The sequence below is a fragment of the Cetorhinus maximus genome, chromosome 9 (genome assembly GCF_964194155.1).
Source record: "Cetorhinus maximus chromosome 9, sCetMax3.hap1.1, whole genome shotgun sequence".
Lineage (NCBI taxonomy): Eukaryota > Metazoa > Chordata > Chondrichthyes > Lamniformes > Cetorhinidae > Cetorhinus > Cetorhinus maximus.
In genome coordinates this window covers 6,796,071-6,810,142 of record NC_135887.1, presented here as the reverse complement: position 1 = coordinate 6,810,142, position 14,072 = coordinate 6,796,071, and the positions used below count along the sequence as shown (strand labels likewise).

The 14,072-nt window shown below is 44.7% G+C and overlaps 1 protein-coding gene across 1 annotated transcript in view; it reads right to left on the bottom strand.

The window, feature by feature from the left end:
- Positions 1-9,681, bottom strand: part of pipox (pipecolic acid oxidase) — a 69,646-nt gene extending 59,965 nt beyond the window's left edge. The window contains exon 1 of the mRNA XM_078547970.1: positions 9,351-9,681. Coding sequence (XP_078404096.1) covers positions 9,351-9,473 — 123 coding nt within the window. The 5' untranslated portion in view covers positions 9,474-9,681. The remainder of the gene's footprint in view (positions 1-9,350) is intronic.
- Between the last annotated feature and the right edge of the window lie 4,391 nt (positions 9,682-14,072).

Genomic DNA, 14,072 nt, shown 5'->3' with positions numbered 1-14,072 from the left:
TTACTGAAGTAGCTGGTGGCCATGCAATGTTAGTTGTCATGAGCTGTAATGTTACCTTTGGGAGGATTTGACTGTGGGCGGACTGGGAGAGATATTGGACGTGACTGTTAATGTCGGGGAGCAGGGATTGTTCTGCTGACATTCACTGAGCTGCTGCAATAAACACATTGGCCGCAGGCCAACTGTTGGGAACCTCTTGCTTCTCACCATCCTCTCCGATCAGTGCCTTCTCCCTTATACTGCAGATTACAGTCAAATTGTGACTCTGTGCTGCAGAGCAAAGTGGTGCAGCATGCAGCGAGAGCCATTAGCCTATGGGATACTGTGTGCGGGCGGTAATGCAGGGAGCCAGCAGGTCTGTCCCAGAAATGAAAACATTGCCTGGAGACTCCGATGGTTTTCTCAATGAGGATTCGAGTCGATCCATGGATCTGATTGTTGCCCAGTTCAGCTTCCGATTTTTGAGAGGAGTTACGAACCCAGTATTCAGGGAATAGCCCTGGTCTCTGAGCAGCTGGCCTCTCACTCCCTTGGCAGAGGCAAAGAGAGAGGGATCCAGGATTCACATAAAACTGAAGCATCATGGCAGCCACAGACCTGCATAATGTGTTGATTATCAAACAGAAGTTGCAGAATAATGGAGTTGTAGTCCTCATGATTCAAGAAGGCAACTACCACATTTATGCTGTGATGCCCAAAATCTACTTCTCCATCGCCTGTCTTGACCTCTCCGTGGTCCCTGTGTTGTTGTTCAAGGCAGTTTTGGATGAGCTGCAATTTCCTCCAGTTAAACTCTGGTAAAAACAAAGCCTTCACCTTCAGCCCTTGCCACAAATTCAGTGCCCTTGTCACCAATTCCACTCCTCCTCCCTGCTACTCTCTTAGACTGAGCAAGAGTGTTTACATCCTATTAACTACCGGGTGGAGTTTCTGACTATGAATCCTCTCCATTGCAACTACCTCCTATTTCCACCTCTGTAACATGGCTGCCTCCACCCCTAACTCAGCCTATCACCTGTTGAAACCCTCATCCTTGGGTTTGCCACCTTTAGGCACAATACCAATGCTCTCTCGACTGCCCTTCCATTCTCCACCATTCATTAACTGGAGGTCACCTAACACTCCGCTGCCCATATCCTGCTCGGCGCCAGGGCTGAGACTTTACTGGACAGCGGTGACCCCGTCCACCACTCAGGACATCGGGGTAGCCCTGCCTCAGCCAGGAAAGCCCCAACTGGACTTTACGATCATCAGACAAATAACTGCCTGCAAATGGGCTTCCATCCCTTCATGGGATGAGGTCACACTCCCAAGTGCTGCCAGCCAATTGGATGGCCAGCAACTCTTACATCCCAGCAGTGACCACTGCTCGGACTGCAGCAGGTCTGGGACAGCCAACAATGAGCAGTTCTTGAGCACGGGGCTGGGGGGGTCTTGTAGTGGCGGTGGGCCTTTCCACCGGGGACCCCCTCCGTGGGCCACACTCACCGATCAGGAGGGCTTGCAAGGGCATACCTGGCAGTCTCCTTACATGGTGAAGTGCCCATCCACCACTGGTAAAATACTAGCCCTTAATTGACTACTCAATTGGCTTAAGGGTGAAAAGTTGTCCATCACCTTTCCTGCCACTGGCAAAATGCCAGCGGTGCCAGGAATGCAGAGGGCACACCTTCCCTCACCATCCCAGCCGATTTTAAGCTTCACCGCCCACTTGCCCCACACTGCCACTCCTCCCAGCAAGTTCTCTGCAGCCCAATAAAATCCCAGCCCAAGTCTTTTTCACCCAGTACCCTTATCCTCACTGACCTACATTGACTCCCAGTGCCTCAAAGTTAAAACTCTCTTCCTCGTGTTTAAATCCCTCCACGGCTTTGTCCCTCCCTCCCTCCCTCCCTGTAGCCCTACAAGTACCTACTTCAAATACTCCATCCTCTTACTCTGGTCTCTTCTGAAGCTATCCTCCCTTCACCCTCCATTGGCGGCTGTGCCAATACATACACCTAACTATCTAAATAAGTCTGGAGAGTGACATTGGTTCAGCCAATGGTGCCCTGGACCTTGGGGAATTCTGGAATCCATGCAACCATGGAATTCCATCCTGCTGTTTCGCGATGTCTATGGGGAAAGGGGCATTAGAAAACATGGCAGCAGTCAGCTGCTTAATGCTAGTGCGAACACTGCAAATTGAGTGATACTTATATCCTCTGTAGCAGCCTGGAATGAGCCAGAGGTAGAGCCTGAAAGCTGTAGTGACCTTTACTGCCATAGGTGGTGCTGTTCTCACTGCAGCAGTTGACTGTAAGTCCTCTTCAAGATGGTGGTGACACAACTCTGGTCAACCTCCCCAGTGAAGCCCCGCCTCCTTATATACCACTTCCGAGAGAGCTGAAATAATGGGTGGAATTGCCCTAGATTTGCACGAGATGTGGTAGCAGGCGGGAAAAAGGACACTTTACTGGCTGGCCGCAATGGAGGCTTTTCACACTGTATCATCCCAATCCTGCCTAATGAATTATGCATTCCCTGGAAAGACACCGTTTTGATGGTGGGCGGACTCCGATTTGCCCGCCACGCCATCACCTCGCCGCTTCGTCTCGCTGGGCACCACATTTAAAGTGCAGCCGCACGCACACCTCTCGGTGCTTCCAGGTCAGGGCTGCTGCTAAGAAGATATGGCCTCGAAAGGCAAGCAGGCCGCAGTGCCCCGGTTTAGTGACACATCCTTCAAACACCTCGTGGACGATGTGGAGGCCCGCCGTGAGGTCCTCTATCCCTGTTCTGGCCACAGGAGGGGCAGCAACATTACCACTCCCACTTGTTAGGCAATGGCAGTGGTGGTCAGTGCCAATGCTGTACAGAAGAGGTTGGCCATCCAATGCAGATAGAGGATGAATGATCTCATTCGTGCTGCCAGGGTAAGGAAACCATCTCATCACTCTGAACTCACACACTCAAGCCCATCACACATTCACTGGCATCTCACTCACTGCCAGCTCAAGGGATATCACCATTCACTGTCTCACACACACCCTCACATCTCCATCTGGCCTCACCTCCTCTGGAGACTGCCTCCTCAGCCCTCATCATCTTAAGGCCACTTGCACAGATCAACATGTGCCCCCCCACACACCCTGGGATACCCTCCTTCCCCAGTACAGCCCTCATCCTGCAGCCTTTTCTCTTGCCTGAGGCCACTTCTCCCCCGTCTCCAAACAAGCCCTAGCCCTGCAGCCGTTGAAAAGCCACCCCCGCCTTACGGCTGGTCTGGCAGGGAGAGACCTGCCCGTGAACCCCCGTGAAAGTGATGCGGTGCTGCCTGTGAAGCCAGGCGCTGATGACTGTGGGTGCTGCCCGAAGCGAGGTAGGCAAACAAACCTTGAAGTGCAGCTCGTCAAGCGCATGTCACTTTCCTACAGTGATGCTCGGATGATCCAGCGTTGGGGGGGATGATTTCAGCGAGCTAGGCTTATAATGATATGCAGATGTATTACAATGAAGTTCCCAATGTCCGACAGCGGGGAATGCGGCCCGCCATTGAAGGGCAGAACAGACGACTGCAAACTGGTTTCACGACGTCCTGAAACCGGTTTTTGGCCTTCTCGCCATGTTGTCTGCTCACACCGCCAAACACTGCTGATGCCAGTGGGCACGGGAAATACCATCCAATGTCATTCTGGGCCTGGGAGTATGCTTCATTCTACTGCTGTCCCCTATGTGCTTCCTCCTCCTGAGGCCATTACTCTGCTTTACTGCCAGAACAGACTTACCAGAAGATGGAAATCGATGTGTGACTGGAAATCGGTGCAGAATGTTCAACTGGCATTACAAACCTTTTGAAAAAGGTCTAAGTAGCTTAAAAATAGTCTCGTAGAACCTTGCGGCATTTTGCCTGGCGGTAGCGAGGATGCCTTCAAATACCACCGAAATATTTGCTTCACGGCTACATGGTTTGTGGGTGGTTTGAGAGTCTGGATTTAACAATGTGGGTAGAGACAAAAATAGCACCCTGGTTATAATTGTGTCTTAGGGCCCTCAAGTTAAATATATTCATTATACTGCCACCTGTTTCTGATAGAAGCAATTTATCTAAATTGAGGCCCGCTTGAAAATCAAATCTGACAGAAAAATCAGCATTTAAAAATTTTTTTTGTCTGACCACTGCCCACTCGCATTGAAAAACGGGGTGAAAATGTAACAAAGTCACCCCAACAGCATCTTCAATTGAAAACTCTGTCCGATGGTGTGTCTTGGGGGGCGAGCATTCTCTACTTATGTTCCTCTTTTGTCAGTATAGGCCATGATAGGTCTAGATAGATGACAATAGGTCAAGAGAAGATAGATTCAGAAAAAGATGTCACCCTATACCCTTGTCTCAAAGGTTTGCAAGTACCAGTATGGCTACTTGTTATCTCTTTCTGCAAAAGAAGTGTTCTGATTGGCCTGGTTTGGAACCAAAGTCGATGATCTCACACATCCCATATGGAACTCGATCTGCCTCTAGTCTATGTCCCTTTGTAACTTACTGCTCCCACCTACACAATTTACTGTGCCTCCAAACTTATTGTCACTGTACACCTGAATGTACAACCCACCATTCTTTAATCCAAGTCATTAATATAAAAGGTGAAAAGCTGAGCACTCTGCCCACCCTGTACAGATCCTTTGGGAGGAGCACTTGACAAATCCCACCAATAAGAGGATGTTCCCTTTAACCCTATTTTCTGTCACCTGCCTTCCAACCAATTATCAAACGAATGCCACAATGACCTTCACATTTTGGGGAATGCGGCAGTGCAGTCACATTGAACAGTCATGCCATGTTGCTCTTGCTATTCAATGGTAAAGAAGATCAAAGTGGTAGCTATGCTGATCTGTACTGATAAATGATTACTGATTAATGTGTAGGTAGTGCACAGGTGGTCACTGTGGTTGAGGCCTAATCTGGAAGGAGGCATAAAATGAAACATTGAGAGTGGAGGTGACCTTGACTACCACTAGAAGTGCTGTCCCTATGGCTGCAGGTGTCACGAGGACTGTACAGTCTGCAATGGCGCCCCTATTAACCCAGAGCCCGCAAAACCATTTTCCTTCAGTCATTGTCGGGTCATCTGGATTTGATGAGTGCTGACCTCCTGATCGTGCCTTATTCATTTTGCACCGTTTATACCCTGAATCCTGCAGATATGCAAACGCTGCATGAAAGCAACTCTGATCAATAATTTTAAACTTGACTTGCTGACAACGGCAGCAATGTTCAGATTCCATTTCGATGTCTTGTTGGTCCCTTGAAAGGTTCTGTGTGTAATTCCTTTTAGCACCCTTCTCTTACAGCTTCTCTCGTTCTGCCAAAGCTTTGTAACGTTCCAACGACAATCAGCTTTTCGATGAATGAGCACCGAGCACTTGATGATTTTAGGTTCCACAAACAGTAAACTCCAATAGATGGGAAAAAAAAAGTTTTCAGAGAAATGACAAAACAAAACAACAAAAACCAGTATCAAAAAAGTGTCCTGTGAAGCTAAAGAATAAAAATAAATGGCTAGAAAACCTCTTCCCATATTCACAGCTCATTCATGTGTGTTCTCTTTGAAGCTCCCTCCAGCCGGGCAAAAGCAGCAGCCAGTGCAACCCAGCTGAAACAGACAACACTGTGCTTAATTTAAGTGAAGCGTAATATTTAAATGAAGGTCACCTGTTTTGGCAAGGCCATTCGAAGGTGACTAAAGGGCTGGAAGATTATGTTCAGCATTCTGAAACTAAAAGCAAAATAGTGCAGACCCTGGAAATCTAAAATTAAAACAGAAAACGTGAGAAACACTTAATGTGTCAGGCAGCCATCTGTTGAGAGAAGGTGGTTATCTAATTTTTTGAACATTCGTTCTTGGGAGGTAGGGGTTGGTCGACAAGGCCAGCATTTATTGCCCATTCCTAACTGCCCTTCAGCAGTTGGTGTTGCACCATCACCTTGAACAGCTGCACAGTCCGTGGAGTGTAGGTACAGCCACAGTGCCATTATGTTGAGAGTTCCAGGATTTTAACCCAGCGACAGTGAAGGAACGGCGACATAGCTACAAGTCAGGATGGTGTGTAACTTGGAGGGGATTCTGCAGGTGGCGGTGTTTCCACACATCTGTTGCCCAAATTCTTCTAGCTGGGAGAGGTCACAGGTTTGGAAGGTGCCGAAGGACCCTTGGCAAGTTGTTGCCATGCATCTTATGGCAGACTGCTGCCATGGTGTGCCAATGGTGGACAGGCTGTTTTGCCTTGGATGGTGTTGAATTTCTTGAGTGTTGCTGGAGCTGCATTCATCCAGGCAAGTGGGGAGTATTCCATCACTTGTGCCTTGTAGACAGTGGATAGGCATTGGGGAGTCAGGAGATCAGTTACTCAATGAAGAATTCCCATCCTCTGATCTGCTCTTGTAGTCACAGTATTTAGATGGCTGGTCCAGTTACATTTCTGGTCAATGGTAACCCCAGGGTATTGATGATGGGAGATTCAGCAATGGTAATGCTGTTGAATGTCAAGTGGAGATGGTTAGATTCCCTCTTGTTAGAGATGGTCATTGCCTGGCACTTGTGTGTCATGAATGTTACTTGCCACTTATCAGCCTAAGCTGAAATGTTGTCCAGATCTTGTCTTATGTGGACATAAACTGCTTCAGTATCTAAGGAGTCACGAATGGTGCTGAACGTTGTGCAATCATCAGCGAACATCCCCACTTCTGACCTTATGATGGAGGAAAGGTCATTGATGAAGCAGCTGAAGGTGGTTGGGCCAGGGATACTACCCTGAGCAATGATGTCCTGGGCTGAGATGACTGACCACCAACAACCACAACAATCTTCTTTTGTGCTAGGTATGACTCCAACCAAAGGAGAGCATTCACCTTGATTCCCATTGACTTCAATTTTGCCAGGCTTCTTGATGCCTTGATATCAAGGGCAGTCACTCCCATCTCACCTCTGGAATTTGGCTCTTCTGTCCATGTTTGGAGCAATACAGTAATGAAGCCTGGAGCTGAGTGGCCCTGGCGAACCCAAACTGAGTGTCAGTGAGCAGGTTATTGCTGAGTAAGTGCCAGTTAATAGCACTGTCGATGACACCTTCCATCACTTTGCTGATGATTGAAATTAGACAAATGGGGCAATAAATGGCAAAATTGCATTTTTCCTTTTTGTGGACATGACATACCTGGACAATTTTCCACATCAGGTAGATGCCAGTGCTTTATTGTATTGGAACAGCTTGACTAGGGGCACAGCTAGTTCTGGAGCACAAGTCCTCAGTCATACCACAAGGATGTTGTCAATGCCCATTACCTCTGCTGCGTTCAGTGTCCCCAGCTCTTTCTTTATATCATGTGGAATGAATCAAATTGTCTGATGGTGGGGACCTCATGAGGAGGTTAAGATGGATCATCCACTTGGCTCTTCTGGCTGAAGATGAAGAAGAGACTGCCTTGACTGTTGCACTGATGTGCTGGGCTCCCGCATCAGTGAGAATGGGGATGTTTTTGGAGCCTCCTCCTCCGGTTAGTTAATTGTCTGATACAATTCATGACTGGATCTGAATTGCAGAGCTTTGGTTGAATCCGCTGCTTGTGGGATTGCTTTGTTTTGTCTATCCCATGCTGCTTCCGCTGTTTAACATGCATGTAGACCTGTGTTGTATTTTCTCCAGTTGACACCTCATTTTTAGATATATCTGGAGCTGCTCCTGGCATGCTCATATTCCTCATTGAAACAGGGCTGGTCCTCTGGATTAATTATAATGGTAGAGTAAGGGATATGCCTGGGCTTACAGATTGTGCTTGAATACAATTCTGCTGCTGCTGATAGGCCACAGTGCCTTATGGGTGCCCAGTTTTGAGCTGCTAGATGCATTGATGGTAGTATGGTGGCAGTGCCACACAACACAGTGGCGGGTATCCTCAGTGTGAAGGCTTTGCCTCCACAAGGACTGTGTGGTGGTCACTCTCACCAATGCCATCATGGACAGATGTATCTGGGACATGGAGGTTGGCGAGGATGAAGTCAAGTAGAATTTTCCCTCTTGTTGCTTCTCTCACCACTTGCCAATCTGGCAGATGTGCCCTTCAGGACTAAGCTAACTCAGTCAGTAGTGGTGCTACTGAGTGAATTTTGAAGGGCATTGAAGTACCCCACCCAGAGTACATTTTGTGCCCTTGCCACCCTCAGTTCTTCTTCCAAGTGGTGTTCAGCACGGAGGGCCACTGATTCTTCAGCTGAGGGAGGGCTGCATGTGGTAATCAGCAGGAGGTTTCCTTGCCCAAGTTTGACTAAATATTTCAGGTCAATGTTCTTTTGTGAAAACCAAATTAAAGACAAAGTGATTTGAAAGGCTAACCTTGCCTTCCTCCTTCCACTGCCCGATCTTCTGAATAATTCCAGCATTTTCTGCTCTTATTTCAGTTGTTGAGATTCTGCCTTATCATCTGTTCGAGTCCTGTGCGACTGGCTACGAACGCTTCTTGTATTTGTAGATGTGAGTAGCACGTACTCTGGGACCCTTCACTATGATGCATGTACCTGACTGAACTCCACATTACACCTGCTCCTAAAATCCACAACCTTCTTTCAATAGAAGCTAATTCACCATTGAGCCAGGGCTGGCATTTGAAAAAGAGAAATTCAAAAGGGAAAGGCAGGGGAATATGAAGAAGCAGATAGAGAGCTGGCACATGGAAAGAGTGACAGTCCTCTGCCCTTCAGATTTCATAGTTGACAAAAATTGCCTACAATATAGACAAGACCATTGGTCCAAAGTTACTGAGTTACAGTTTTAGAACAGTGAACAGAATTGCTGTATGCAACCACCAGAATGCTAAAAGTCTTCCATTCTAATGCGGTAAAAGCTGAATTTGACCTATTCAGTCATTCTAAACTATTCTAAACATTTCAGAACGATAATACAATTCCCAAAACAATGGCAACCTTCCTGGAATTCCACTAAGTATAATGAACTCATTTAACCAATTGCCCAACTTTATGCCGATGACCTTGATAACTGAGCTGCCAACTGTAGCTCAGTCAATTTGCTTAAATATTGAGTGTGCATAGCCTACACGTGCTTCTTTTAAGATAGCTTTACTTGTTGTCAATGCTAAGGGTAAGGAGGCAATAGAGTTTAATTTTCTCCTTGTAGCAGCTGTTGAAAAGTGTGTACATTTGGATTTGCAACTTACACTAAAGCTCCAATGTTTCCCGCCCACTTAAATTCCCTGGTATCGCACTGCGTCACTTTAACCTGCAGCTGTTTTAAGCTATTGAGTCTAATGTGGATGAAATTTCACACCTCAGCAAATGACTTCACTTGAACACACATACCTGGTCTATTAACAGTGTCTTGTTATTTTGACAGAGATGATAGGCTGTGTAAGATCCCTGGATTCCTGCTCCGATAACTATCGTATCAAAACTGTTGTACATGCGATTGCTCTGAACAGCCATCTTCACCTTAATATTTTGGCAAGTTGTGAGAAAGTCGCGTGTCCTCAAAAGGTCACCCGAATAAAACGGTGGCTGTTGACTAAATGACAGAGGCAGAGTTCTACTTTCTGCAGGCTCGCAAAAATGACAGTTTGCAAAGTCATTAAAACATTAGGACTACTCTAAAGAAAAGCAACAATTTGTGCTTTGCTAGCAATCTTAAGCTCCGGCGCCAGAGGCAATGTTTGTCACAGTAAATGAGTAACTAACTCACAAAAGGCAAAAAGGGATACCGCTGTCAGAGAAGGACGGACATTCGCCCAGACTAAGCAATGTGTCTCCCACCGCCTCCCTCCTTCTGCAGAGGGGGCTTTCTTCAGAACATGAGAGTGACAGATCACTTCAAAGCACCCGCAATTCCTCTACAGCTGGGAAGGGCAACAGTAACTGTGGGACATAGCTGAGAGCAACACAAGAGCGGGGTTAACATTTTCTCCCCTGCATTTTAGACTTGCTGCCTGTTTCTCACGGTTTTCCGCTCTTGTTCCATATTTCCAGTATTTGCAGTTATTTTCCCCATCTCTTTGACGTTAGATTTATTTTAAATTCTTTTATAAATAGGGTCCCCATGCCTTTGCCATTTGGGGATCTGTTTTAAACACTTTTTAAAAGCAAAAACTACCAAGAGTATTATTTGAATAATGTAACATCTACAGAAAAGAGTTATTTTAGAATTTCATTGTACTTAGTTTAAAGGGAACGAAGACTCTATGGCGATCTGGGTCTGTCCACCATTAATTTAAAAGCATTGATCATCTGTTGTTGATGGGAGAAAGTTTTTTTTTCAGTTGAAGGGGGGTTGTCTAGTGTATATTCCCTTTTTTGCTGATTGTTGGGAGAAAGGGAGAGGAGTTTTCCAGTTTTAAGTTTCTTCATTCAGTGATTTTTTTTATCATTGCTGGAGACAGACATAGTAACCTTTATTTTTCAGTCCCTTAATAAAAATCACAATGTAAATCTCCAGTGTCCACAGAAGACACTTCTCATCGTTTAAAATTGGCTGCAAATTCCGCTTCTCATTACGTCAAAACACTGTTACTCCTGGTTTTCGGGTTGATGGTCTGTAAAATCCCAAAGCTGTTCTTAAAATAAAAGTTCGAGAGGGAATAAGCCCCTGATCGCTGGGAAAATGCACACAAGTAGCTCTCTGGACGGGGTGGGGAGTTTTCGGACCGCCTATGTGTAAAGTTTTAAATTTGTTGTCAACAGCTTTGTTTTCCGGTGTCACCGCGATAGCCGGGGGGTTGGGGGTGGTCCCTATCGCCAAATGCATTAAAAACTGGTTCAAGTACAAAGTCTTACTAACGAGGTGTCAGCTGTGGCTCAGTTCATAGCACCCTCGCCTTTGAATCAGAAGGTTGTGGGTTCATGTCCCACTCCAGGAAACCAAGAACTGTGAATGTACTCGAAAGAGTTACATGCGATCTGTTGATAACTCGAAAGAGTTACAAAGTCTTCCTGACCTCGTCCCTCTCCAAAAAGCGAATGGTAACATTAACTCTTTCCTGAACAATCGCTCCTATGGTGCATTTTAAACCATGGAAGGGTTACGCCAAAAGGATGTTTGACTATTTAGGTGCGTTCGATTGATATCCCAGATAAGTGACAATTAATGTTCCCCAGAAGTTAATATTGAAGTTTTACGTGCAATTATTCGCCGCCCTTGCATGCTTACATAAAATTGACACAGTCCATGGAAATGCAATTAATGTATCTTCAATTGGAAATGGATTGCATAAGGGATCAAACGTCATTTGTTTCCAGTGTCAGGCTAAGCCTTGTGAAGCCAGTTTATTTGCATTTGACAATCAAAAATCCAAGAAAATTGTGTGGAAGACATGTTCGTTGGAGTAACTTTTCATTTCCCTTTTCTGTTCCTGTCCTTCACTTCTGTTTATTTATATACACACACATACCTGAGCTAAGGAGGGAGCCAACCAGCAATGATATGTGTTACAATGGCCTGGCGACCTGGGTCTGCCTCACCATCAGCGGACACATCTAGAAAAGCCTCTCTACAGCCTTCCATAACATCCAAAAGTCCAACTCTGCCATGGTCATGGCTCTTAAGAACAAGCACAATAGCGTTGCCAACTGTGATTAACCGTATTCCTGGAGGTTTTATCACATGACTTACCCCCACACTCCAGCCATTAGTCGGCCAACACATCCATCCTTGTGACGCACTGTATTCCTAGCCAGCTGGAAAGCAAAAGATGCATCACCCAATTGGATATTGCGTGATCGTTAGCCAAACAGCTTTGCCCCACCGCCATTTTCGATAATTTTACATCTGGTAAAGAGAAATGTTCAAAGAAAATTACAAAATAAAATAATTCATAACCAAATGATTTATCTGCAGAGCTGCACACAGCAGTGTCCTGGAGATTGATCTTCAATTCCTGGAGACTCCAGGCCAATCCTGGAGGGTTGGCAACTCTATGCCACATTTTTAAGCTGCTGCGTTGCTTTAAATCCTGCAGCAACATGCAATTTCCTAACTTGCACCCCACCTCCCAATCCCCATCACCCACCCCTGCCCAGCCCAATGGGCAAGCTCTCAGGCAACGGTAGTTAGAATATTTAAAGTGCATACACAATTTCAAATAGGCTGGCCTCAGAAATGAAAGTGGGGTGATGCAAGTTTCTCAATAATTGAGTTGCCAACTATATGAGTTGGTCAAGAAATTTACACTAATCTGTGTTGAGGTGCAAGTGGCTTCGGGCAATGCCAATAATTATTACTGTTTGTTTTACATTGGTTGCTGTCATGCTTGTTTGCTTACTTTAGCAAATGTAAAGTGTCTTATTCCCTCTCCATTGCTTTTGTTTGGTGTAGTCGTGTGTTCACTTCAGGTTTTCAGAGTGCTTAGTAGATGCTGACACAAGCTTTACATTGGGAAATGCTGAATGCTAACTTCATTAGGATGTGGATGGATAGGTCTGTAATTAAATTTGGCTTGAGAAGGCTGACACCCAAAGACGAATGGTGGATTTGCCATACATTTCTTAAATGATATTCATAACCTCACAGTGAACGCATTCTATTTAGGCATTATTATTTATGTTAATTTCATAAATCATAAATGTAATGCATGAACATTTGGGCTAAGTCTTTGCTGAGTTGGAAATTTAACCTTAAATACAAAAAAAAAAGATACAGTTGGAAGAAGGCTACTCCGATTTTACAGCTATATTCTAGTTATCACGACCATGAACAATTTTCCTTTCAATTAGTTAACCCTCACAACACCTTCCAGAACTTCTGTTTGGCCAGAATATTTCAACAACACAATAACGTGAACCTTATCCGCTTTTTCAATTCAGTCATTGACTTTTCTCACCAGCGACAGGTTTTCCTAATAATGTAGTGAAGATCTGGTAGCTAAAAGGAACGAAACACCAATCCATTGTTAAAGAAACAATTTACCCCTTTGCCCTTTTATAGAGAAATAATAGGAATGCCTAAAACTATTGTTGATTTTTGATCCCAGCTAGATTCAGCCATAATTAGATCAGAATTACACATGTTGTTAATTTTGACAATAAAGTTGACACAAGTCACAAGAAAATGGAGGTAGAACATACTAGAAGTTTCAATATTAGTCTGATCATTCCTATTCCTCCAAAAATAGTGAATGAACATTACTGAGAAATTTGATTCAAGAAAATATGCTTTTTGCTTCTTAAGATTGTTATTGAAGAAGTCAAAATGAGATGTTTTTCCTTTCTCCAAACCTAGTGTTAGTCCAATGGGAAGATGTTAAAATGTCAACACAGTGGAGGCCATCGACCAACTCTACAGGCCGGAAATGGTAGCACTTTGGGAATTGGAAGAAGAAAAAAGGAAAAAAATTGTTTGAATTAAGTTATTTAGTAAATTGGTGACCATTTTTTCCTATTTCAAAAGCAACTGACTGGAAATGACAGACATAGGCTTTCCTGAAGTGGGGATGTAAGCATTGAAGAAATAGCATTCATTCTCCAACACATTTCTGGAGCATTATCCCAGAAAATTTGATTTGGTAATTTATTTGCTGCAATTCTACCATTTTTATGGAACCTCAGATACCTTATCTTTATTGAAAAGTGAGGCAAGTGCATTTTCTCGCTTGTCCCTACAACAGTTATGAAGAGGTGAAAATCAGACATGAAAAAACCCATGGCCAAATAGGGAAGTAAACCTGGAAGATTTTTCTCTGATTCCTCTAGATAATCAAAACTAGTTCAGGGGAACGACGTTGACCGTCAGTTATATTAACTACCTCCTGTATAACATGGCCTCCACCTTAAGGGTATCCAGTTATTTTGTTGACCACAATCGAATTGTCCAAAGCACACGGAGACAGGTTTTAAGCTTATCTGGATAGCTAAAGTGTTTTAAATTGAGAATCATCCTTGTGGTTTTCCTCTGAACTTTTTCTGAAGCTTCAATGTCACCCATTACGTGAAGGCAGCGTTCTAAATGAGGTCTAACCTTTTTGGTTTTGTATAAGGATAACATGGTAAATTTTGTTTTATAATAAATAATCCTGTGAATGCAGTCCAGATTCCTATATG